A 23,974-nucleotide genomic window follows, 5' to 3' on the forward strand; every position below is an offset into this window, starting at 1 on the left:
GATTTACTAAGAAGGTCAGTTGATCAGGTGTACAGAGACAAACATTCGCGGCCTATAATTAAACAAACTATATGCGTCCATGTTGGGAACGTCTGAATGCGTAATAGATTTTCTTCATAAACTGATGTATTCCGCCTGCAAAGTATGCTGATCATTGTGGCCTGATTTTGGTACTTGGAAGTCTGATTGGAGCACTAAAAGAAACCTGGACTGAATGGGCAGTTAGAAAACGATGGTGAGGTTTTGAATAGGCCACCGGTATGTCCTCCCTAACTCAGTATTTCAAGCGTACATCGTTCAGTTAAGCCATCGATAAAACTTTGGAAAGTTTACCAAGCCACAAACTCTGTAAAACGCGAGTGATATAATTTAAATGTTAACCGGAACGTGTGTGATAGAGGCTTCTTATGAGGGCGCTGTACCTCCGCCCTCACTTTCCGACACACAGTTAGTATGAAATCGATTGACCGGACTTTGTCTATTCCCGGACCTATAATACCGTTTGTTTACCTTCCGGAACGCTAGGATGAATCAAAGTTTATGGCTCTCGTAAGTGGACGCTTCTGTATTAGAAGAACATAAAAAGGTGTCCTACCCCAACAAAGATTACCATTACCAATAAGGCTACTTCTAGGCAACTTTTCACTACAAAAAATGGTTTAAATCACTTATGTAGATGCAGTCCTATACACCGCCAAATTATTTTACCATGCACTACTACTCCGCACACACGAGCTCTGCCAGGCAGCGGGGTGGGAAAGATGTTTGATTTGTACTCTGACGGTTTGGTGTTATTTATTCAATTGTATTTGGCAACCACAAACAATAATTTTATTGTGTGTAAAAAGAGGATCTAGAGGAGACGAAAATATAACATGTAACCTTTGACTAGTTAACAAGCTTCATGATTGTCTAGACATTTCATGAAGTCACTGTTCTATTTGTTCGCATACATTCTCCTACTGCTAATAACAACGGTCCAGTGATCAGAACCGTCTGCTGGACAGCAGTCAGACAGACAGTCCCATGATCACAAACGAAACCCGGCATGGCAACTCACAAGCGGTGCGTCGCGCATCCGACTGACCAGTCACGTGTACCAGTGGAGTGGAACGATCCGCTTGCAACTTTTGGACAGTTTGGCACCTGTGGTGCGCCTATACCCTTACACTGACCATGCACTCGGTGCTATGATGATATACGAGCAAATTAAAACGCCAAGTACCCAAAAATGCAATTTGGTACGAATTAGTACTTTACATGAGATAAATGAACCGATACTGCTATCCCATCCAGTCTAATTTACTTTGATAATTTTGTTTTCTTATTATCAGGACTCAACTGGATGGATTTGGAGACACTGGACACGCAACTATTTAATGAAAACGTTTCATTGCTAACCACAGGATCAGGCTGTAGCAGAACCTAGTTGGAACTAGGTTTGGAGTTTGATACAAACACACGTGCCCAAGTTCTCAGCCTCTCTCTTAGTCGTGACTCAATACAAAAAGCATGCTTCAGAAATAGCATATTTTGCTGATGTGCATTTGCGGAGATTAGTGTGGAAAGTCCACTTGACTTCACTTCTGCGGTTGAGCAATATTTACAGGTCTGCATACGGACAAACTTGAGGGTTGGGTTATTTGAACCTTATCAAATATTTGCTATTTTGTGATGAAGTGTGACTGAGTGGCAACCATAGTTTTAAGGAAACACCGAACTTACAATAGCTTATCTCTCTGGGTAGTTAACAAATCAGAAATAGACCCTTCCGTAGTGGTATCCTCATGATTACAGGTCAGGTAGTATTCGTGATATATTGATTTTGACTTTGAAGGACAGGTTTTAAGTGTCCTATGTTTTTTTAATGCCACGATGTATTTCTTATAAGACGTACCAGATGGAACATGAAATTTCCTCAAAGGAAACATAAAAGCTGGCTGGATGTAATGATGCTTATCCTTCAGTTTCCGATTTCTGTGGAGGTGTACAATGTATCAGATTTCATTTTAGAGGTTATGTAGTCCCATTGAGATCTCCCAACTGCTTTCATATCCGGACGGTGACACTCATTCCACGTGGCCTTTGAAATCTCACAATGCGCGAATCCACGAATATTCCGCAATTCTGTGACACGCACTGCATATGATAACTTGTGGCGACTTTTGAAGTACATGTTAAAAATTTTAAAGCTATGTACTGCTTAGATAATTCTGTGAGGTGGGACTTATCCAGGCCTTGCCTTCATATCTTTCCAAAAACTTGATGGATGCCTTAGCCAGGCCAACTACTAAATTCGTGTATTTCGAAAGCACATCAAAATGGCGATATGTTTCGTCGTTTACATACTAACAAGGTTCACGATGTGTGCCTTTTGTAAGCCTAAAAATGATCAAAATGAATCGACGCAGTTTGCTGGGAGACGTCGATCCGTCAGCGGTAGTTGTTGTGATTAGACTGACACAGCATTAACAGCAGAGTTTCAGATAAGATGCGATCGTGCTTGCGATCTAAACTCAGTGAAAATTCCGCTTCATTTGTTCAGTACTTACACAATATTCCATGAAGCTACCGGGACAATCAGAAAACCATGCCACCGATTGAGATGAAATTTGCGGTGACTTAATACAATGTAACGGAAAGTTAGACACTCTGATAAAGGAAACTACTCATAAGGTTGCTGAAAACTCTTCGACAGCCCACGACCGGTTTCGCCCTTCTTGGGGCTCATCAGGTAGGCGCAGTCCCCGAGTTTCCGTCAACCTTATGATCTACTTGAACCCAAATTGCACTGTTTTCGAGAAAGACACTCATTTGCAAATCAATTTGGTTTTCACGGGAGACAATTGAATCTCTCGTTTATGATGTCCACCAGCTGAATGTGCTGCGCACAGGCCGCCTCATGTTTCAGTTGGTACGATATTCGAGACATCGCAGTATGTTTTCATGAAGGAAGCTACTCACAGGGTTGCTGAAAACTCTTCGACAGTCCACGACCGGTTTCGCCTTTCTTGGGGCTCATCAGGTAGGACATCATAAACGGGAGATTCAATTGAGTCTCCCGTGGAAGCCAAATTGATTTGCAAATGAGTTTATTTCTCGTAGACACTCTGATCCTGATAGAAATAACTCACAGAGGCTAAACAGAAGCATCGTGTTATTTTAGGAACTGCAGTGGTTTCTTGGTACAATAAGAGACTCAGCATCCTCTCCCAACGACTGTAACTGAATCTGTGTTAGCTTGGATACATTTTTAAAGGCAGGTATTCCTGGCTGTCGCACAGATATTCACACTATTATACACAACCCACAGTAAGTTGTATCTGATGGAAAGTAACTTTGACGCGCACAGCGTCAAGACCATTCATCTGGCACCGACGCGAGCGAATTTTAGCAACTTTGGCTATTTCCATTATTGTACTTCTACAGTGTTATTCAACGTAGATATCTGACTTCAAAGGTATAACCCATTAGTGTTGTGTAGCTATCCGAACGTTTTAATGTGTTTGGTTTCAGGTAACTGCCTTAAGTTTTAGCGTTGACCGTTTTCACTCACTGAGATGGCTTCGTTGAGGTGTACGTCACCTCTTCAGCTAACGTCAGCTGATTGTGACAATACGTGACGCCAATCGCATGAAGATAAGCCAAGCTGTTTACGGTGGTCTGACAGAGCACACAAAGTCTTATTCATCTGACCGTGAAAACAGACTAAACAGAACCAGGATAGGTGTGTTGCTCGAGTGAAACCATTGTAGTGCCACATTTGCTGCTGGTATCTCTGTTGACCGTGTGGCTGTATTGGCTGTATCAGGCGCAAAACGAACATCAGATTGCAAGCTATAAGGTAGGTGGCAGGCCCTCTGCTACTGAACCACATTAGAAATAATCAGTAGAGCTTTCTGCAACGTTCCGCTTTTGGCACAAACGCTTCATCAGGCCAAGTGAGCAGGTCACCAAAACTGCCAGGTTTTAAGGCAAACCGAGAACTAATCCGCCAGACGTCTTCCGATTGGTACACTAGAATAGTGCTGAATATCAAAGAGCTTTGTCAATTAATCCGGTTGCCTAATTCTTACGATGGATGGATTGAGGGATTTCAAAGTATTTTGATCGAGTTTGGTTCTGTGATCTTTTGGCTCAAAGCGCTTCAGTTAACGATTCAACTTGGGTGTCACTGATGAATTTTGTTGGTATGTGTGGGCTTGTAAGTGTTACTACAATTTAGTTGGTGGGGATGAGATCAAGTGGAAATTTTGGATGCTCTGGTTTACGTCCTTCAGATCTGATGTGTGATGATAACTCCTCTTTCTGATAACCGCACACCACCACTTGTCAACTCAACTGGTCTAACACAGTTCACATGCTTACCAGTTCTACGCCTTCTATTCTATTTGCAAATGTGCTCAGCGATTTCCACTGTATCGAGCATCAGTCCCTGTGGCGTGAGCCGTAGTTCCCGCATCAAAATCCCTTTTGTGCCTCGTATCCAATTCCTGTTCCGCCATTAAAGTTCTTTCAGTAACGCTCGATATTGATCTGCGTTCCTCGGTGGCCTGTTTGTTTTTCTCCCGTGCCCTCTGATTCTGGTGTAAAGTTCCCTGGCCATCTGCCCTATATGGACATTAATGCAGTTGGTGCATTTAATCTTGTAGACAAAATCATTGTTTATGCTCGCCCGGAGGCGATTCTTCGATTGCACCAGTGCAGAGCATAGAGAGTTTCTCTTCTGGAAAGCCGCTCTTATGTTAGCTGTGTTTGGAATCCTTCGAATTACTTCCGATGTCCCTGGTTTGTATGAAATAATAGCGGTCCAACCCATTCCATACTGAGTTTCGTCCCCGGTACCAACTGACGCCTAATCAAATTAGTTGGATATCTACTAACACAAGGTATGTTCATTAATTCAACGTGGGCCGCTGTCCGATCAACTTCTTCTGCCTTCAACTTCTTCTTCAGGGCCTTTACATTGATGGGGTATGACTAGCGAATACGGAAATCGAATAGACAGACGAGTAGTTCATAAGTACCCGAGTGTCACTTGATTTATCATACACAGGTGTTATTGTTCTCCCCGGACCTTATTTGCCATGAAGTTCAAGGAGGATAATGTACCCGAAGTTGACTCCATCTCCGTGCTAAATCTGATATGTAGATTCAAGTCATTAAGACAATTGAAAAACTTACTAACTCTGTCTCGTTACATCACAACAATCGTGTCGTCTACAGCACGTCAGAATATTTTTTTGAGCTTTCTGTTCAATATCTTCGATAGAAATATTTGTCAAAGCCGTAGATATTGGAAATCCCATTGCAAGTCCTTGTTCTTCAGTGTAAACCACGGAGTCAAAAACAAAGTGAGTGAGATTCACGTGTGTTTTCATATCTTCCACAATTTCATCCATTTTAAGCCGTGTCCGTTCTGAAAGTGTGGCGTCTGCAACAGCAATCACTTAGCTATTTCCAAACAGTCCTCTTATGGAACATTTGTATATAACGAATTGACATCCAACTTTACAAGAATGTCTTCAAGTTCCACGGTGACACCCACTACTTTGTTGGCAAAGTCGTATGAAATCCTAATGTAAGTACTAGAATCTCCAAAATCTGACCAGATGAGGGGGTGACTAACCCAAACTGTCTTCTATCGGTCTTACAGGGACATCAAGTTTATGGATTTTCAGCAGACCATAAAGCCACGATTGTATTGCACCTGGGGTACAATCGATATCAATTAGCTTGCCCTAAGCGGGCCGTAAATACCTTCTAAATTCAACTTCTTTCCTATTAATTATAGACGTGATATTCCTACAATCCACTTTCCGGTAAGGACCCTCAACTAAGTGTTGGTTATCCTTCTGTACATAATCATTCTTGTTCAATGCAACGGTGGCCTTGCCCTTATGCGCTCCACTGGTTTAATATCTGAAACTCCTGGCTCATGTGACTTGAGAAATTAGACCAGCTGTATGTGTAGCTTCTCTGCCTCCATTGTCGGAAACACGTATTTAACGATAAGGATTATTTCTTAATCCAAACTCTTCCCAATTGATTGGAAAACTTAGAAAAATTCACTGCCATCAGTCATTCACACCGCGCTCACATACGTATTCGTAAATGATAAGCAAACAATAGAGATTAAAGTGCTTTGTTTTTTATGGCCTCATTGCCTGTCCGTCACGCACACCAGTGATGATTGATAGAAATTCAAAGTGCTTAGTAGGAAGGGCACGAATAAATACTCTGGCGAGTATTAAAGCCCACTAAGACTCGTGACCATTTGAAAACAATTTAGCCGATGAGTACAGATTAGAAAAGACGGACATCAACTGTCTGAAAGTAGTACAATTTGCCGAGCACGTTTAAAGATATCTGGATGAGGAGGTTAACCGTCCACATAAGAATGAACTGCCGTTAGAGGCGTTCAACCGCGACTTATTTCAATTCTCACAACATATGTCTCTCAATGCTACTTTAGGTTCCTGACCCACCATCAATAACTCAGCTCAAATTAAACATCAAAGACGATGTTTTGGTCTCACCGAAAAAGTGTCTGTGCATTCCTTATTCCGTTTGTTCTAACGCAAAACGTTTGCCGAATGATACAGCAGTGTTCAATGAAAAAGTTGGGCATCCGCCTTGACGAGCACCCCTAAACTCAAAAGATAGACTGTATCACTCACTATGAACACCGTTCACGTAATCAACTCAGACGAATCTTTTAGCCTCATTTAGAAAGAGTTTCGAAGACTAGGAATGGCACCGTTTGGCAGTTGTAGTGCAATTTTGACGTACGCTACAAAATTGTCAAAAACAATTTGAAATTTGTCCATGATACACATATTTTTGCCCAGTTGCGCAACGACCGTTTATACTGGGTTATAGCATCCAACTAGGTAACAGTTTGGGTTCACAGTCAACTGTCTGGGCAATTCTTTTTCTTAGCTTCTTAAGAGTTTCATTATTTTACCGTCTTAACCATCAGATAAGAAACGAACTAACGAAGTAATTCCGGAAATGCAAACGTTGGATACCATGTTGCTGACAACAAGGAGACAACTAACCGCCGGGAATTCTGCTCACTAAATGCCAAATCAGCTGTATGCAATTGTAACTGGATATCTCCTAAGCGCAAACTCGAGGTTGCTTACCGTATACTCAGAGTGCTATAAAACAAGTAAAGTTCACAGATGTTATTGCCAGGTTTTTATTCGGTTTGAATTTTCTGATTGACAAACCCATAGTTTCTTTCATGTTCAGGTGAATACTAGTCCATTCAATTGATCTACTACGAATAAAGAAATTACAGATATCTCATACAAACTTTTCTTGCAGCAGCCAGTTGAACAAGCATTGCGAAGAAACCTGACGTTTCCAAAGGGATCATTCGACAGGTCGGAGTGCATTTCGCGGTTGACTTTTGACCAGACGATCCGCGCTTCACTTTAAAAGTGATCGGCCGAATGGCCGATGGCAAACGAGGAACCAGAGGAAAGCAATGCTGATGGCACTAATATTTCATCATTCTGTGGGTTGCTGTAGTGAGCTCTAATCGGACAATCACTCTGGCATATCGAAAAGGCCTATGGAAAAGAATAAAGCACCAGATTGCAGGATCGGACCACGAAATGAACAGTGCTGGACAGTGTCTGAACAACTAACGGAACATCAAGATAGGGGAAGATAGGATTATTTCATCGTTTGGCGTCACTTTTCTATTCACTGAAATTAGTTATAGCCAGGACAGTCGGAGCAGTGAGGGATAGTGAGGTCAGAGGGCTACTAGAATTATACACAGATACATCCTCAAAATGAAGTAAACCCATGTGGATACATCTGAAAGCACTCGACGGTTGCTTCGTATTTGCTTGGAATCATCGGTTATGTGCATCGCACTTAACTCTAGGGGGGTTGTGTTTGACTGTAGTTTCGAAGCCGCTAGCCAATCCAAAAAAGAAGAAATAACTGTAGAGGACTACGCAGCCCCCCAACTGAGGCTCACGTCACCAGCAGAATGAAGTCAGATCAGGAACTTCATATTTCCCCAGTACCTTACCTGCTTCTGAAGGAAAACGCTTTACATCTTGCTGTAAAAAATTTTCACTTGATAAGTCCGTAACATGAACTACACGTGGAGAGACAGCGTGACGATTTACTCTGGCTCCTGAGGCGCCCGAATAGGCCGGAGGGCGGTGTTCGACGATCAACCGAAAGGATGTTTGTTCAAATCTATCTAACTATATGTGATACCTGCTACTGACTATTCGCATCAAGGATAATGCAGCCGTGCGGTGCCTCGGATTTTTAGTATGCGTTGACTTCAAATGTGAGACAAAATTCCTCTCATGATGCAGTCTTCCTGCTTCCAACAGAATAAAAGTGACGTGATCAGAAAAAAATGACAGCATACGAGTAGTCTGGGTGATTTTTCTTATCGAAAGCAGTTACACAGTTTAGACTACAGCTTTAGTTGCTGAAACTTCGAGTTGTTAAACAAACTACAAGGAGTTGCCTCCTTTCATGTTCTGACAGTGGTTATTTGGAGACAAGAGATTATACAGCGTTTTGTTGTATGTCTATTCAACAACCATACCATGTAAGCCGACGCGTAGTGGTTGGTTTTCTTCCCAAAGGATTTAAAAATGGAACCGAACGTTTATTTTCTAATGACGGTCGCGGCTTTGATATTAAGAGTACTCTAACAGGCCTTGTAGAATTGCATGTGGACCTCATCGGGTGGGGCAACAGTGATTTGGACTCTTGCAGAAATGCAACGAGGAGATGACCTGGGATAGATGCGTAACCGATGACTGGTTGCTAGGAAGCCAGGTGCCGCAAGACTGTTCAAGGGCCCGCTACACACACGACTCTTGGTGCGTGAATTCACGTGAAGTCAGTTTCCACTCCAAAACAGCTGGTTTCGTTTTTGGTGTGTAAATTTATTCACACAGCTTGTGAGATGGCGTGAGACTGGTTTTGGGGGATAACACTGATCGAGCGACAGGCTTTTTTGTGCGGTATTTTGTATTGATTTTCCGGGTGTTAGAAGATAGTAGTTGCCCACCAGATGGCCCGACATTTGACTTGGAAATACTCTGCCATTACCAGGCACTACTTCATAATAGTAGACGTGTTGGATAGACTTTGACCTTGAAGGTCATTAGATGAAGAAAACTGAGCCGGTATGACTACATGAATACAGTGATCAGGTATAACTTTTATACAAGGTACCTATGGAAACCGCTGTCGTGTTCGGAAACCCCGTCTATTCAAGATTTATGGACGGAAAGCCTAGTGAGTGCTTTACTCGAACTCCAGTTTATACCAGTCATGAATGGCCACATCCAATATTTGATTTTCAGTCAGTATGGTGAAGCACCGATCTTAGTAAAGTGGAGGATCGATCCCTGTTTGGCAGACGATCGAACGAATACCGAAAGCGGCCTCAGCTCACATTTCACTGCAAACCCTCCGGTTAATAAAAGACTAATAAATAGGTAATATGAATTTAATCCATCAGTGAACTATAAAAAAGCCTGTGAAAAATGGAAAATAATTAGTTTCTGCACTACTGTACAGTTAATAATGAGCAGTTAGATGTGAAACTTGTCATGTGACGCACGAAAAGGATTGGATATATGTACATTAATCTCTGGATTCATTGGCGCATTCTATTGACGCACCGGAAGCTAGCATCCGAGTGCGGAAAGTCATGGCGAATGACTAATGCGTTGGCAAGAATGCGATTAAGTGGTTGAATGGGGAAATCTTGACGCATTTGGAAAACTGCGTTTGTGCTGTGTTGTGAAAGGTAAGGATGAGAGGGTGAGCAGTGAGTTTCATTGTGAAAATGAAAGTTGTAGATGGTCAGAGGTGGACAACTACGTGCTAGTCTGCCGGTAGCCCACGAAAGCAAACGTAATTTTGTCTGTCATTATTGTCCCAGATTTCGAATTGTTCCCGACGAGCAACAACCGCAAATTCGAACTGACCAAACTCTGTTAGCCATTGAGATTCGGGTAGTGAGTTGGTTGGGATATCCACCACACCCCGATACAGTTCAACCCATTGTGCTTCAGATGTAGTCAGTTCCCGTTTTTCTATAAACACTTTTTTCAATGGCGCGGATTCCATGTTTGTGACCCAGTGGTTTAGAGTGTAACGCAGTCTCACCTCAAATGGAGTGAGGTTCATAAAGGGACTTGGTGCAACCACGTGGACAGTGGCTTCAATATGTGATAAGTGCGTGGACAAAAGACGTCCCAGACACACGTGCTGTCTGGCCAGACGTTGATTAAAGTTTGAGCAATCCTCCGGGTTTGCAAACAGATTGCACCAGCGTGGTTCATCCTGAAATCAAAATAATGTGTGATCATGTTGTATATTACTTTACTTAAAGGCGCGCATAATTTACTGGATGAACTTTGAAATTTCTAAGGCATTCCTATTCTTAGCTTAGCTATTGAGAACCAAAGCATTGAAAGTGGCTGAAAAAAGCCATTCATACATCTAACTAAAGAATACAAACTTGTGAAAACCTAAGAGAAAATCTGGAAAGTGGTCGCAACGAAATTATGTGCCCAACCCTAATTTCGACCTCAGACTGTGTTTGCAGTTGTAGAAAAATTGCATTTGGTGTCGGAAATACACAGCGAAAAATCAGTTTGAAATAAGAAGTCTTACTACCGTCGGTTGCCATCCTACATGCTCACTAGACTCTTTGCTCTGACCCAAAGCCCTTGTTTACTAGGTCAAACCAAAGGTTCTCCAGTTCATCAATAATAATAATAATAACCAATAATGCCTGTATACTGTCATCTTCAAACGAAGGAACGATACATGAAGGAACAAAATTATCACTTCAAGCGCATGAATAACAATTCCTCATACATGAATGATAAATTCATTAGTTGGAAAACCTGTTGAGTATGGTCTGCTGATTGCCTCTTATCATGAAAACCGAGCCACTGGAGTGAGGTTTGCATGCTTTCTTTCCAGGTGTGGTATAGACAGGGGACTCGGTGAAACCAAAAGTCAAGACAGTCCTATGATCACACTGGTGAACCTACATCATTCCGGTGTAGGGGAACATTAGTCAAACGTCGGCCATGAATTGGGTGGCTATCCTAGACAGAAGAAACAAAGAAATACATGCTCACCAGGTCAAGTGATGACATGAGCAATGTAAAGCCAAGAATATATCATTTGGTTTTGCGTTAAATACAGGGGAACCAATTATTTCGGTAAGGTGATCAACAGTGAGTGAAGGAAGGGTGTACTCGAATCCTCACAACTATAACCCTCTGGCATTCAACATAAGCGAAGCGTTGTATGAGTGTACGATTCTCGCGTCGTAGATTACCTTTGACTCTGACACCCTTTGAAGTGCGGTTCCGTCTGAAAGCTAAATTTGGAAAAAAAGCCTCTACGACTGCGACCAATGGTCATCTTGGTCAGAAACCGGTCAAAACGCAAACACTGAATAAAATCTCACGACTGTGAACTCAATGGAGAAAACTGGAGAGAATAAGCAAACTTTTTGAGAAAAGTTGATGGGAATTCAGAGGAACGCGTGGTTAGACGTTGGGTGGACATCGCTTGAACTCACCAAATGGCCTAATAGACTGTGTCACTGTGAAGCCATCACTTGTATGCTGATCACACAAACATTCGGTTTATTGACCGATTTCACCGGCAATTTCCACGAAACACCCCTCAGATCAAATGGAGTGAACAAACCCTCATTAGGGGAGTCCTTCGACAAGCAAACGACGTTGGAATTCAATGAGGTCAGAAGCGAAACCAGCTCCGCTGCTTAGGCCGTTTGAGACGAATGAACGGAATTCGCACCTCAACACAACTTTTTATGGTCGATCGGAGAATGGGGTTCGAAATCAGGGAAGTCCTAAATTCCGCCATTGGGGAAGTCTTTGATTTGAGTTGGAATAATAGAACTAAAGCTTTAGGCCATGAGAGGACACAGCAATCGGTAGAACGGAATAAAGAGTACATATCCAAGCTAACGTGACGAGCTTCGAGACTCGCCGCATTCCAATGATGTAAAAACAAACAACTCATAGTGAATGGGCTGCATTTTCTTAATGATGGAGATTTCCGCAGCATGTGGACACGCGTACCTTATTGAGATTAGCCTTTGTGGGTCACAAAAATGCTCACTGGTATACCTTCCGAAACCCAGGCGAGAGTTCCATTTTCTAGTGACCTTCCACTAGACATTGTCATTCTGAGGATGACATCACTAACGCAGGGTTAACGGAATACCACCAGGCTATCCAGTACCATTATGACAGTGTGGTGATGGGCAGATCCCGGTTACACCTCCTATAAGGTGGTGGTAAGGTGGTAGTAGACTAAAACTTAGAGAACTTGGTGGATGATAGACAGATAACGGTGCAAATTATGTAACTGTTTTCTGCGTTCAACGTGAGTTGTTTGACTAGAAAGTGATCTTGACCTGCGCTTTCACGTCCCGGAAGCAGATTTGTTTGTGACTTAATTCAGAGCGAATGAGGAGATATCCATTTGATGAATATATCGCGATACTGCGCTGAATGCTGATACAAAGGACACATGTTATTTAATCCAAAATTTTAGCTTATGCCATTCCGAACTCGCCCATTGTAGAATAATTTCCGGTCATGTAGACTGGTGAAAAGGAGGAAGTCGTTTTCCTCCTCGAAACTCACATATTCAGCTCAGCAATGTATAAAAGAGTATGACATACCTTTTGGTATAATGTAACCCCCAGTTAAGTGAACAGTGTAACACAATTAGGTGGTTGTCTAGCTGCAATCGTGCGAATGTACGGACACAATGTGAGGAATGAATTTATATGCTCGAATCAAACCAGAACCTGCATTGCTTGCACCAAAGTATACTGACTTTTGTCAACCTGTTGGGATTACAACTTTTTGAGATTGCAGTATCTGTAAACCGAGGATACCATACTTATCCAGTTGCTTTGACGGAAGGTTATTGTACACACCACTCTTTCGATGTAGACGTTGACTGATAGAGACTCGCGCCTCCGCACAGTTCAGTACAGTCCACACGGGTCCGTGCACTGAATCAAGTAAACACCGTCTCGGCGGATAAAGTGGAAGGTAAGTTCACTATCCTTTGCAGGGAAAATGATTGGATACGTAAACGCTGGGGATAACAGAAGGTCCATTTTCGCCTATCCAATTGGTTAATCATTGGGTGAGTAGATTGTGGTCTTCTCGAGGCGTGTTCTGCTGGCCTGTTAGTGTGCGAACTTTTGACAGCAACTTCAAGGGCAACAAATTAATCACACAGGTGACGAAAGAGATGAGGTGCTAAGATATTTCCCAGATCGTAAACGTCACAAGTGATGAAAGTTTGACAGTCGATGTTTTGTTCAGCTGAGCAAATGTGAACGAAATTTGGTAGGAATTAAAAGATATTGGACAGCAGTTAATCATGCATAACCATTGAGCTGCATGCGGCCTCTCTTTACGCAGCCCATCACTGAAGAAAGCTTTCTTTGAAAAGCTGGGAGCGCTTTTTAATCGAACGTATCAAGGTGCGCTGAAAGGCACCGACAGTCTTCAAGGAATTCTGTTCACAGTGATTTCTGTGATACTTAGTGCAGATTTAGAACAAATGTGTTGTCCCAAATCCCCAGCCGCCAGCGAACTGGTCATCTATGAAAGTAACTTCTAATGATATCCTCAGAGACAGGTGACTGTTTTCAAAATGATATAGGAATTTTCTAGCACATCTAGTTTCGAGCAAAACACCAATATATCTCGATGTGGTGATCAACCCATCTATTTTCCGCCTCACACAGTTCGCGTTATTCCTCAACTTGGTGAGTATAGGTTTTCTCATTTTGTTCCGCCTATTACATCCGCATAGCAGATATCCTTGGATCACCACCGACGTTTGACAGTGTTTCAGCCGAGATGACGCAGACCAACTAGTGTGATTGTAAGATCATGTCTCGGCTTTTGGCTTCACCGGTTTCCTTAATCTCATGTGAGTACCCCATACGCACCGGAAAGAAAATATCTGAACGTCATTCCAGTGGTTTGTTTTTCGTGATCAGTGGCAATCAGTGGACCGTGCGTAACCAGGTTTCCCACTGTTGAAGTTATCATTCCTGTATAAAAGATTGTTAATCATGCGCTGGAAGTCAGTAATCCTGATCATAATGTGGTAGCCCCTGCAGCTGCAAATGAAGTTATACAGAATATATCAAAGGAAAACTGAAACTCATTGGATATAGGTAACGGAGAAAACCGGTGCGCTTCTTCCTTTTAATTTACAACAAACAAGGTGCTACTATAATCTTTCTGGCAAAGTTTTGGTGAACATGATACTCGAATAATCGGCTGATTTCCACTGTGTTGTGGGTTCCGTTGGAGGCAAATCAAATTGCTCGGTATTCCTCTTCAACAAAAAGTCCATGTCTCGTATAGGATTCCCTAAGGAATATAAATTTTATTCTACTTCGAGTATGATTTTGCGCATCCCTTTGGATCACTACATCTGTGTTTTACACTTGATGGTGGCTTTCTGTGTAGCACAGTGTCTCTCTGCCAAACATCGACAGTCATTCACGAGATTCCATCGATAACTGTTGACCGCAGTGTCACTGGAACTCGAAATATCTACACTATCCTAATCATACGGGTGTCATATTCGTTGTGGCAAGCATCCCATGTTATTTCGTTACTGTGCGAGGTCAGTGCATGCGGACTGGTACACCAGTAGTACACCAGTCAGTCTGCAGGGTTGCTACGGCCCACCGTAGACTTTAAGACTGAACAGCCAGTTGGTACGAGGATGAGTCACAGTATCCGGGCAGGAAAGCATACTCGTATTGGGTTAACCTAGCTCAGATAACTTAGTGTCTTCCAAGAGCTACGTTCAATCATCTGTCAAATGCAGTCCAAGAATAATATATGAAAGTGCTCACAGGAGACGAACACTTCTTCGATTTCCCAGAGGTGTAGAAACCAATCTGATTGAATGGGTGTAGGAAACGATAAAAAAAGCAGGCCAACAGGGCCTTCAACTCTTCAGAATGCGAACGGGAACCAACGATTGTGTGGTGACATTCACCGTTCAACTGAGTTAATCCGAAACTCAACGGTAACAGTGCCGTATATCGCGGGAATTTCTGACCAGTTTCATTAGTGCCAACAATTTATTGTGTATGGTTGGTACTCAGATAAGTAGCAATTAGTGCGAAGGCCTGTACTTATTGTTAGAAAGACCTGACACAAAGTCAATGGGATGCTTTTGGTCTTGTCCGGATTATCATTCATTTTCTGACATAAGTGACCCCTTTGTCTGAAATGACTGAAGACCGCTATTGTTTACAAAGATGACTTCGTTTTTCAGAGTGATAGGGAACAAAAACAAAATGCACTTTTGTAGGCTATATTGGATAGTATTGTTAGTGATACTAATGAGTCAGGAAGCTGGAAAACAAACAACTGAGTTGCCACTGCAGTGATCAACGAAAATCAAGGGGTCCTGGTTTCAAACCATCCCCACAGTTGTTTTCAGGTAAAACGAGACATCATGGTGAAGGTACCACTCGCAGCTCGTATTCGTTCGTTTATATCCATCCAATGATCATGGAACTTCTGTCTTTTAAGCCTAATGCTTCAGACCACCCTAAAAAAACATCGCACAGATATGAGTACATATCGAGAAAACAGTGGGTGGTAGATTTCCAGGTGAAACAGGGGAGTTACAGGTAATCGTTTGATTTTTTTGGGGAAATTGTTGGAACTGCATACAAATTTTCCTACCAGCAAGTAGTAAATTAGCCGTTACTGAATTTTCAGGACCGCCAAAGAAGATCTAGTAGTCACGAAGCCTTAAGTCTGGGGTTTCTAAAAGTGGTGACATTGGGTCTTTGGATTTCATTGGAGTAAAATGCCTGAAAAGGAATTTTCGGTGGATGCCATGAAAACCACAAATTGGGTCTCAAATCTGCTTCTCTTCCTTGGTAGCGGTTGAAATATCATCTGAACAAGCTTGGTAAAGGAAGACAGCTTGAATTCCAGTTTAGCTATAAGGACATCTTCCAAAGTTAATCTACGGAAACCTCCCCAAAATGCCAAAGGCTGGTGCCCTTGGAATGAAAACTGATTGATTAATTAGGCAAATTAATTAGTACATAAAAAATAAGACCCATAGGAATATAAGGGGATAAGCGTTTGACATAGAGACACGTACCTAAGAAGTCGCACAAAAATCTAATTTCAGTAAGGGGCATGTTAGTTAATAAAACACTAGGTCGAAAGAGCCAAATGCTAGGTTTGACGTAAGTGTATATACTCTCCAGACATGGTAGAAGTTCGTAATCATTGTGGAGACTATTACCATAACTCTAAGGAGTGCTACCAGCTGAGTAACGGTAGAGTGTTTTGACGTTTCCTCTGCGTTTATGCAAAAATCAGTCTGCCGTATCCGGTGTGTGGTGGTGTTTGTGGTCAACTACACTGCTCAACAAAAAAATCGCATCACATACAAAATTTCATTTGCTTGAAGTATGGTAAAGAGTTCGTATGGTGATTTGATACTTCATGAAATAACCTCCCTAAAAGGCCACAGCCCCATCGAGCCAGACCTGTACCTTATGCACAATAAATTGAGCTCTTTATACGCTTTTATCGATCATCACAAACCAACGTCGCTATGGCTTTTCACACTGCACAACCTAACTACTCTTATTGACTAGCAATTTCAGTTAATTGTAAATTGTGATTGCTTAGGCTGCTTGGTGTGGCAAAAACAGTGACAGCCGCACAGGTGATGGTTCAGATAACCTCTCGACGTGAAGTCCCAACTGGCATTTCTGGGGCCAAATCATGCGTGCGTTTTCAGTAGGCGCGCAGTAGCCTGGGTTGGAAGGATCGGTGAAAGCACATAATGGGCCACTGTGTATTCTAAGCTAGAAGTACATATTGGCGTGATAAAGTTGAAAGCGACCTTCACGGAAGAGGTCAAAGAAGTTATCTGGTTCACATAGGCAACCCATCTTCATGTGTACCACCGTGAGTGAACCGACTTGCGCCATTTCGATGAATGGCGTTTATCATTCACGTGATTTTGCAAATAAATTTGAGTCAGACGAATGGCAGATTCAACTGCAGTGATAGGATTGCAGAGATACCCTAGAAACGTGTGACTGATTACTGTCACTATGCCACTCAGGTTTTTGAAAAAGCTGTTTGTCAAGAGAGCTCCAGGTACATTAATAAGTGCGATACCGGATGAGCTATCGGCCATAAACCTAGAGTGTCATACAAATCGCTTTCCTAACCCGTGTTCGACGGGTATGCTTGTGCTAATTGTCTTAGGTTACTCTCATAGTGAAATTCACTCGTCTTTCTAGGTTGTACGAGAAGCGCAAGCTAGCTGATGATGTGAAAATAAATTTGACCTGGTTTTCGCTACAAAGGCAGGAATTCCCAGACACGTCACAACAAGAATCCGGCGGGAACAACTACGAAAGTGAAGTGAAGCCAATTAAAACATGCATTATTTGGGCTTTTTCATTCCAAACAAGAGAACTAGAAGTGATCGGTCAATTTCAAACCCATCGCCTATTAAACAAAGCAGTTTATCCTTCCTAAATTGTAAAAGCCAACATGTCAGACTTACCTCTTCCACATGCAGTTCTCTCAACACATGGGAAGGCACCTCTGGCGGTTCGGAGGAATCCTTAATCACGTTCACAGTTACCATCGGTGTACCTTTAGTTTCATGATGTCTTGACTTCTTCTTATGCCATAGACGCTGTGCTACTGAAGGGGACTTCTCCCTATAACGTTGCATTTTATCCATCTGCAAACCGGATTCGGCTGAAGAGAGTTCAAAACTGCTACCGCCTCCTTCTGCGAACCTTGCGTTATCTCGCTTCAGCTTGCGACAGAACTGCTTCTGAAAACGTGAAACTGGTGACTTGGGGCGTGCTACTGGTGCTGGTGTTGGTTTGAGATACGTTTCATAGTTTCGGGTAGGAAGAACGGTGACTTGGTCTAAAGAGCCTATTGGAGAGTGACTAGCCTGTGGACACGTTAAGGAGCACAGAGAACGAGCCGAGGAGGACGCTGAGAGCGAGTTTAGCGTGGTAGCTGAGGAAGAAAACGCAGCTTCGTCTGCAAACCTGACACGCCTACCAAGAAAGTCCTGCTCGTCATTTACATACACTTTTGTGAGGTTGCCTTTGTCGGATTCGACTGTGTTATCCAGTGCGTTTCGTACCCAATCGTTCAGTCTACTATGTACATCCTGAAAGCAAGGATGTTCTTTGAGAAGATTAAGGGCAAACTGATTTTTGGATAATGAAGCCGGATTAGTAGTAGTGGATTTTAGCGATGACACTGGGAGACTGAGACGTCTTGGTCTGGAAGAGTATTGGTTTGCAGATGTCGTTAGATATTCCACAGACGGTTCACAACGGAGTGCAAACAAACAACATATATTCCCCGTGGATAATGAGAGCATTTGTTTGGTTAGATCGTCATTGCATTCGGTAGACGGCAACTGTTCCGGGATGGCCGTCGGGCTGAGTGCTGTGTCCATGTATGAGGTACCGGGCTGGGTTGAATCTGATGGTTCACCTGCGGCATCGAATTGTGGATGACACCCTCTTCTGAGGAATGAGTCCGAACGTGACCGTTTAAATGGGTTGAAGACCGCAGCATCTAAACTTTGTGACGGACTCGGCCATACCGTCCTTGGTGTGCTGGTCAGGCGTTCAGAGTTCACCACTCGGCTGGCTTTTCCTTCCAAGTTATTCAGGAGAATCTTATGTGCACGATGGTGTTTGGTATCTGCTGTCGAACGCGAAGATCCACGACGGGACAGTAAACTTCGAAATCGAACAACCAGATTAACACGTTTTCGTTCACCACTCCTAGTCTTTTGCCCAGTTGGAGAATCTTTCATGAAACTTGTTTGGACTACATAGTCGGTAGCTCTTCGGGCTCGTTCAAGGGACAAAGGTGGGTCGGCAGTAAACTCTGAAAACGAATGAAAAATGAAAGTTTATTCAGGGCAACTTGAAAAATTGTGCACTCGGCAATGGACAAAGACTAGACCAAACGTTCGTGCCATGTTTGTCTAACTCGACCTTAAGTGGGATTAGTCAGTAGCGGATGTGAGAAGTTAGAGGCACTGTGATTTACATGTATTAATTTCGATAATTTTTATATATAAGCTCCACCAAGCTCCTAGTTTCAGTGACAATGTATGCCCACATTTTAGAGTTTACAATTTAATGTCAGAGCTTCCTGACATGTGCACGACTTTAGCGTTATCACCAAAGAGATAGGTTGACCATAGCAGAGGCTTGTGTCCTCGTATTTGACTTAATTTGTGAGAAATCAAATCGCCAAACAACCAGCCAGGTCAGGTCTAATCTTGCTGCATGTTCATCCGTTCAGACGCAAAAATTTAGATGTGTTCAGCTTGCACTGGTGGAGTAGTGGTAACACGCTCGCTTTGCGTGTCAGATGTCCGGAGTTCGGACCCCGACACAATCAAAGATATGCACTGTTGATGAGCTATAATGAGAGAAACTAGAGTGCAGCGCTTCCACTTTTTGTCTGGACTGCACAAGGACAAGAGAACGATTGTTCGAACAAGTCATGTGAGTTTGCATTCTACAAATTCCCACAACCAATAACATCTGAAACTACTAGTTTGCCGCAGGCTGTACAAAGCAATGAGAAGAGGAATTTTCTGAGGACTGTGAATAACCACAATACAGTTGTTCTCAATACCCGCAGTTCATTTGAGTAGTCAGGAATGTGGAGGAAATCTACTGAGGTCCCATGGATATTTTATGGGATTTCATCACCGTCAGAGGAAGAAAAATCCGGTCATTTCCTGCATGGGAGCACTCAAGCTCTCTGTTTTCCTATGAAAAGCAAATCACAAAAATTCTACCCCAACAGAACAACGCTTCAATTAGAATCGACCAGTAAATGGGACTATTGATTTGCTGTTTCATTATCGTTCTGTTCCACACACATACAAGAACACAAGGACGTCAAAAAACATACGGACCATTATCCCAAGACACGTGCACAGCTGAAAAAATTTTCGACATCGTGGATGTCCTGGCAAGAGGAACTGCGAATATATGAAATGATTTAAGGATAAAACAACATAATTCAATACGAGGTAGTCGAAAGCGTTATCTAGCAGTGGACTTCTAACGGCTTTTTGCACGCTGCCAGCATGTGGCGTGAAAATTTAGGACTTTTTTGCATAATGAGTCAAAATTGATCACAGATGAAGTGAATGGCGACACTATGAGTGGGCGCAGAGGTAATCCAGGAATATTGGCCATGCTGCCTAAACTGTAGCTGACCCACATGTACTTTTGAAAGCATTGGTGCAGAAGTGTGCACGGCAGACATGTAACCAAGGGGACCTCGCCGATGCCCAGATGGGACCATCAAGTGAATCAGCTGACAACGAGGTATTCCATGGTTAACTGGTTTTGAAAAGAATAAACCAAGATATGGTATGTCTGGCAGAAGCGAAAACGGCATGGCTTCATTTGCAATTTAATTTAGGAATAAGTTTGAATCAGCTGACAACGAGGTATTCCATGGTTAACTGGTTTTGAAAAGAATAAACCAAGATATGGTATGTCTGGCAGAAGCGAAAACGGCATGGCTTCATTTGCAATTTAATTTAAGGAATAAGTTGATATTCTCGAGAATTCTAATTAGTTGTCCCGACCAAACACGGCTTCTGTATCAACGGAACTGCGGAGCTGATCACAAGAATAGAGAACAAACGATAAAAATGAAGTCAACATCTAGCAAATCCGAGAACTGCTAGCAGTGTATAGAATGATCCCTACGAGAAGATTTTCTACCAAAACTGATTTATGCAGATGATGTACACTTTACGAAAACTAGCTAGTCACGGCTAGTGTGGTTGATTGCGAACTAAAAAGTCAATCCCTGCGTTAAATTTGAATAGTCCCCACGACAAAAGAACAAGGTTATGACATACGTTTGGTACGACAAAAACCACTGAATTGTGCCAGAAGTAAGCACTCCAGTTGATTCCCTCAGTCTGTCTGGGGGAACTGAGGGACACAGAATCTCAGTGAATTTTAGACCAAAGCACATATGTATTGCAACACAGGGAGATGTTAAAACCCTGGCCATCAGCAAACTTACAAAATGATGAAACAGCACATTTTGCGTGCTTGTTTACGGTACCGATTGATGAGCAACTCGTGACATGCATTGTATTGGGAACAGCCTAATCGTATGCACTGAAATCAAGGAATTTTATATTTGGTTGCAAGCATTTGATAAAAGAAATAGGTGAATTGAAGTATTAAAAAAAGGCATTTGGTAATGAGTGCTAGTGCAGGCCACTTCGAGACTGGTGGACAGAATCACAGTCAGCAGTACCGAGGAGCACATCAGTCGCCAGAGTGAAAGTTACCTTTAATCGGTATTCGATGCTTGGGAGCAATAGATGGAATCGAACCAGTTCAGAGGCAATCAATGCAATACGATCGCAAGTTTCTACTCAAATCGGTTCACCGATTCACACACCTTAGGGCAGCTGAACAAGGACGACAAATTTAATGAGTGATCGAAAAACGGACATTTATACAGCATAGATTGCTAAAAACAATCGTTTGATACTTATTCATGTTAACAAAGTTTATCCAACTTTAGAGAAAATCTCACGAAAGTTCTTACTGAAAAGCTGTTGCACTGTATCTAATATGTTGCTCAATTTAATTTGGTATGGCGCAGGTTTCTTCCGAAGGCAGTGCCTCCTCCCAACTAATCCGTAACGACCGCTACTCCAATACTACTAAAGGGTGTACACGCCAGCGTCAGATACTAACTACTATTCCCCCTTAAACAGAGATTTGTCCAATCAACTGCATTAGCCTTTGAAAAAACATGACAGAAACGGAATTCTGCTTCATTCTATCCACCAATTAAATCATTTTTAAACAGCATGAAAGGGACTCAAAAGCCATGCTCCTCCTTAATGATTGGTTCAGGAATGCACTAAACGAGTTGGAAGATAAGAAGCGGCAGGAAGAAGTCAATGAAATACAACGCTTTTACCAAGAATACGGCATATGGGAAAACCCGAGATCCACCCATTGGTGATGCACGAAATCATATATTCTGGCTTTGAGAAATTGCAACAAGAGAAAAGCGGCTAACCGTTTATCACACTCAGATAAAAGTCTGTCAAATTTGACAAAATTTAAATGGTGTTTGGAGAGAAATGACAGTGTATGAATGTTGATTTTGATGTTTGATACGTATACGAATTACTTTGCAGAATTCTCTTTTCGACTCAGTACACTTCCCATAAAGTAATTCGTCATTCACAAACGATACAAAGTTACTAGCCAATTGCCTGCCAGTGGATTTAGATTCCTCAACAGAACATCAAAACGTAATTCCTATTTACGGGCGAAATGTGAATGCGGTGGCGGCAAGACCAATCTCCCTAACGACGTGATAAAAATGGTAAATCACTAAAGAAACGCCTTGACAGTCAGTTGATGGAAGCAAACAATAACGGCAGAAAGTTGTAATGGCGTTTCAATGAATAATTTAGCTCTATTTTCATTTGATTTGCGGATTTGCATTGGAGTGCTAGGCGGGCCTGTAACCGAAGAGTTTTGCAAACTCTGCTTCAGTCATTTTTGGCTCTTGCACTCGAATAATTTGTTGTGGACTAGTGTTCTCTAGGAAAAGCCCGTTCACAACGACTAGACAGCTAGCAACCATGATGTGAAGATTGCGTGTAGTCAACTTGAAGTGACGTGCAAATGAGGACAAGTAATTGCCCATCATGACATCCCACACAGAAATTTCGAATGGTTTCTTACACAGCAGCTAGGGATGTACTAATAACCGTGCTGTGATTGTCAAGCCAAATACTGAGGTCATTTTCTGTCAGTGATCGGCATGTAGACAAACAATTGTTCTTTCGAAGCAGTGTGCTAATAAATTGTTTCAATGCCTGCTGTGCTATACAGGCTAATGTGTTCGAAATTGCTGTGCAAGTGGTAAACAAGTCATGATCAAAGACCATAAGTAAGCCATCTTGACGAAATGAGACTCAGTTTGGAGCCACGGGATAATGTTACAGTAATAGCTAGCAGAAGGACACATATTCTGTGATTACTCTCTACGTAACAACTTTCTTTGCGATAATATCATGTGGGCATACACGATTAATACGAAGGATAGGCTACTGATTCTATCAGGTGACAACAAGCCCTTTAAGGAAAACGAAATCGGTTGCTTTATTCAACCTAGCTAGAGAGAAGGATGAAGTTGGCACCGTCTTATCGTCGTACAGTATAATAGATTCCGAGGTAACACTGACGAACATTCGTACTTATACTATGACTTTATCGCACGCGGCGTTGTTATACTCAATTAAACCGTGCCTGTTAACCACTAAACTCATACAAACGAAGGCACACCATTCGGTGGAAAACAACTTGTATACGCTGGCACAGCAACGCAACCAGAATGCAGACAGATAGTCATACTTTTCCACTCTCAGCTCCTTCACGAATAGCGCTGGAGTCGTTGGATGATCCTAAGTTTATCGATGGTATTGAAAGTTGACTTGATCCCCTGCCGGCTGAAAGGACTAGGGACTGTCACGGTTGCGCTAAGGTTTATACAGGACACACTTCCAGGGAGTTGCACACCAGAATTGGTGAGCATAAAAGAAGGATTAACAAACCACCAAGGAATGCAGAAGAATACCAAACGCTTGTCAAAGACTCAGCGATGGCGGTACATGTCTTAGAGAGGGGACATAGAATAGATCTGGAGAATGTGGAAGTCTTAAGACGGGGACTGCGATTCACACCACAACGGCTGATAGCCGAGGCGGTAGAAATCACTAAGCATCACAGCGTGAATAGAATCGAGGGTGT

General features: G+C 42.4%; 2 protein-coding genes across 2 annotated transcripts in view; one reads left to right on the plus strand and one right to left on the minus strand.

The window, feature by feature from the left end:
* Positions 1–5,519: 5,519 nt before the first annotated feature.
* T265_00066 (hypothetical protein) overlaps positions 5,520–23,974 on the plus strand; it is a gene marked incomplete at both ends in the record, with an annotated part of 54,069 nt that continues 35,614 nt past the window's right edge. Inside the window, 2 exons of the mRNA XM_009163723.1 lie at positions 5,520–5,581; positions 9,944–10,019. Of these exons, the coding sequence (XP_009161987.1) occupies positions 5,520–5,581; positions 9,944–10,019 (138 nt within the window). The remainder of the gene's footprint in view (positions 5,582–9,943; positions 10,020–23,974) is intronic.
* The window catches only part of T265_00065 (hypothetical protein), a gene marked incomplete at both ends in the record, with an annotated part of 38,454 nt that continues 24,015 nt past the window's right edge, over positions 9,536–23,974 (minus strand). Inside the window, 2 exons of the mRNA XM_009163722.1 lie at positions 9,536–10,347; positions 17,665–19,028. Of these exons, the coding sequence (XP_009161986.1) occupies positions 9,886–10,347; positions 17,665–19,028 (1,826 nt within the window). The remainder of the gene's footprint in view (positions 10,348–17,664; positions 19,029–23,974) is intronic.

The sequence above is a fragment of the Opisthorchis viverrini genome (assembly GCF_000715545.1).
Source record: "Opisthorchis viverrini unplaced genomic scaffold opera_v5_1, whole genome shotgun sequence".
Classification (NCBI taxonomy): Eukaryota; Metazoa; Platyhelminthes; class Trematoda; order Opisthorchiida; family Opisthorchiidae; genus Opisthorchis; species Opisthorchis viverrini.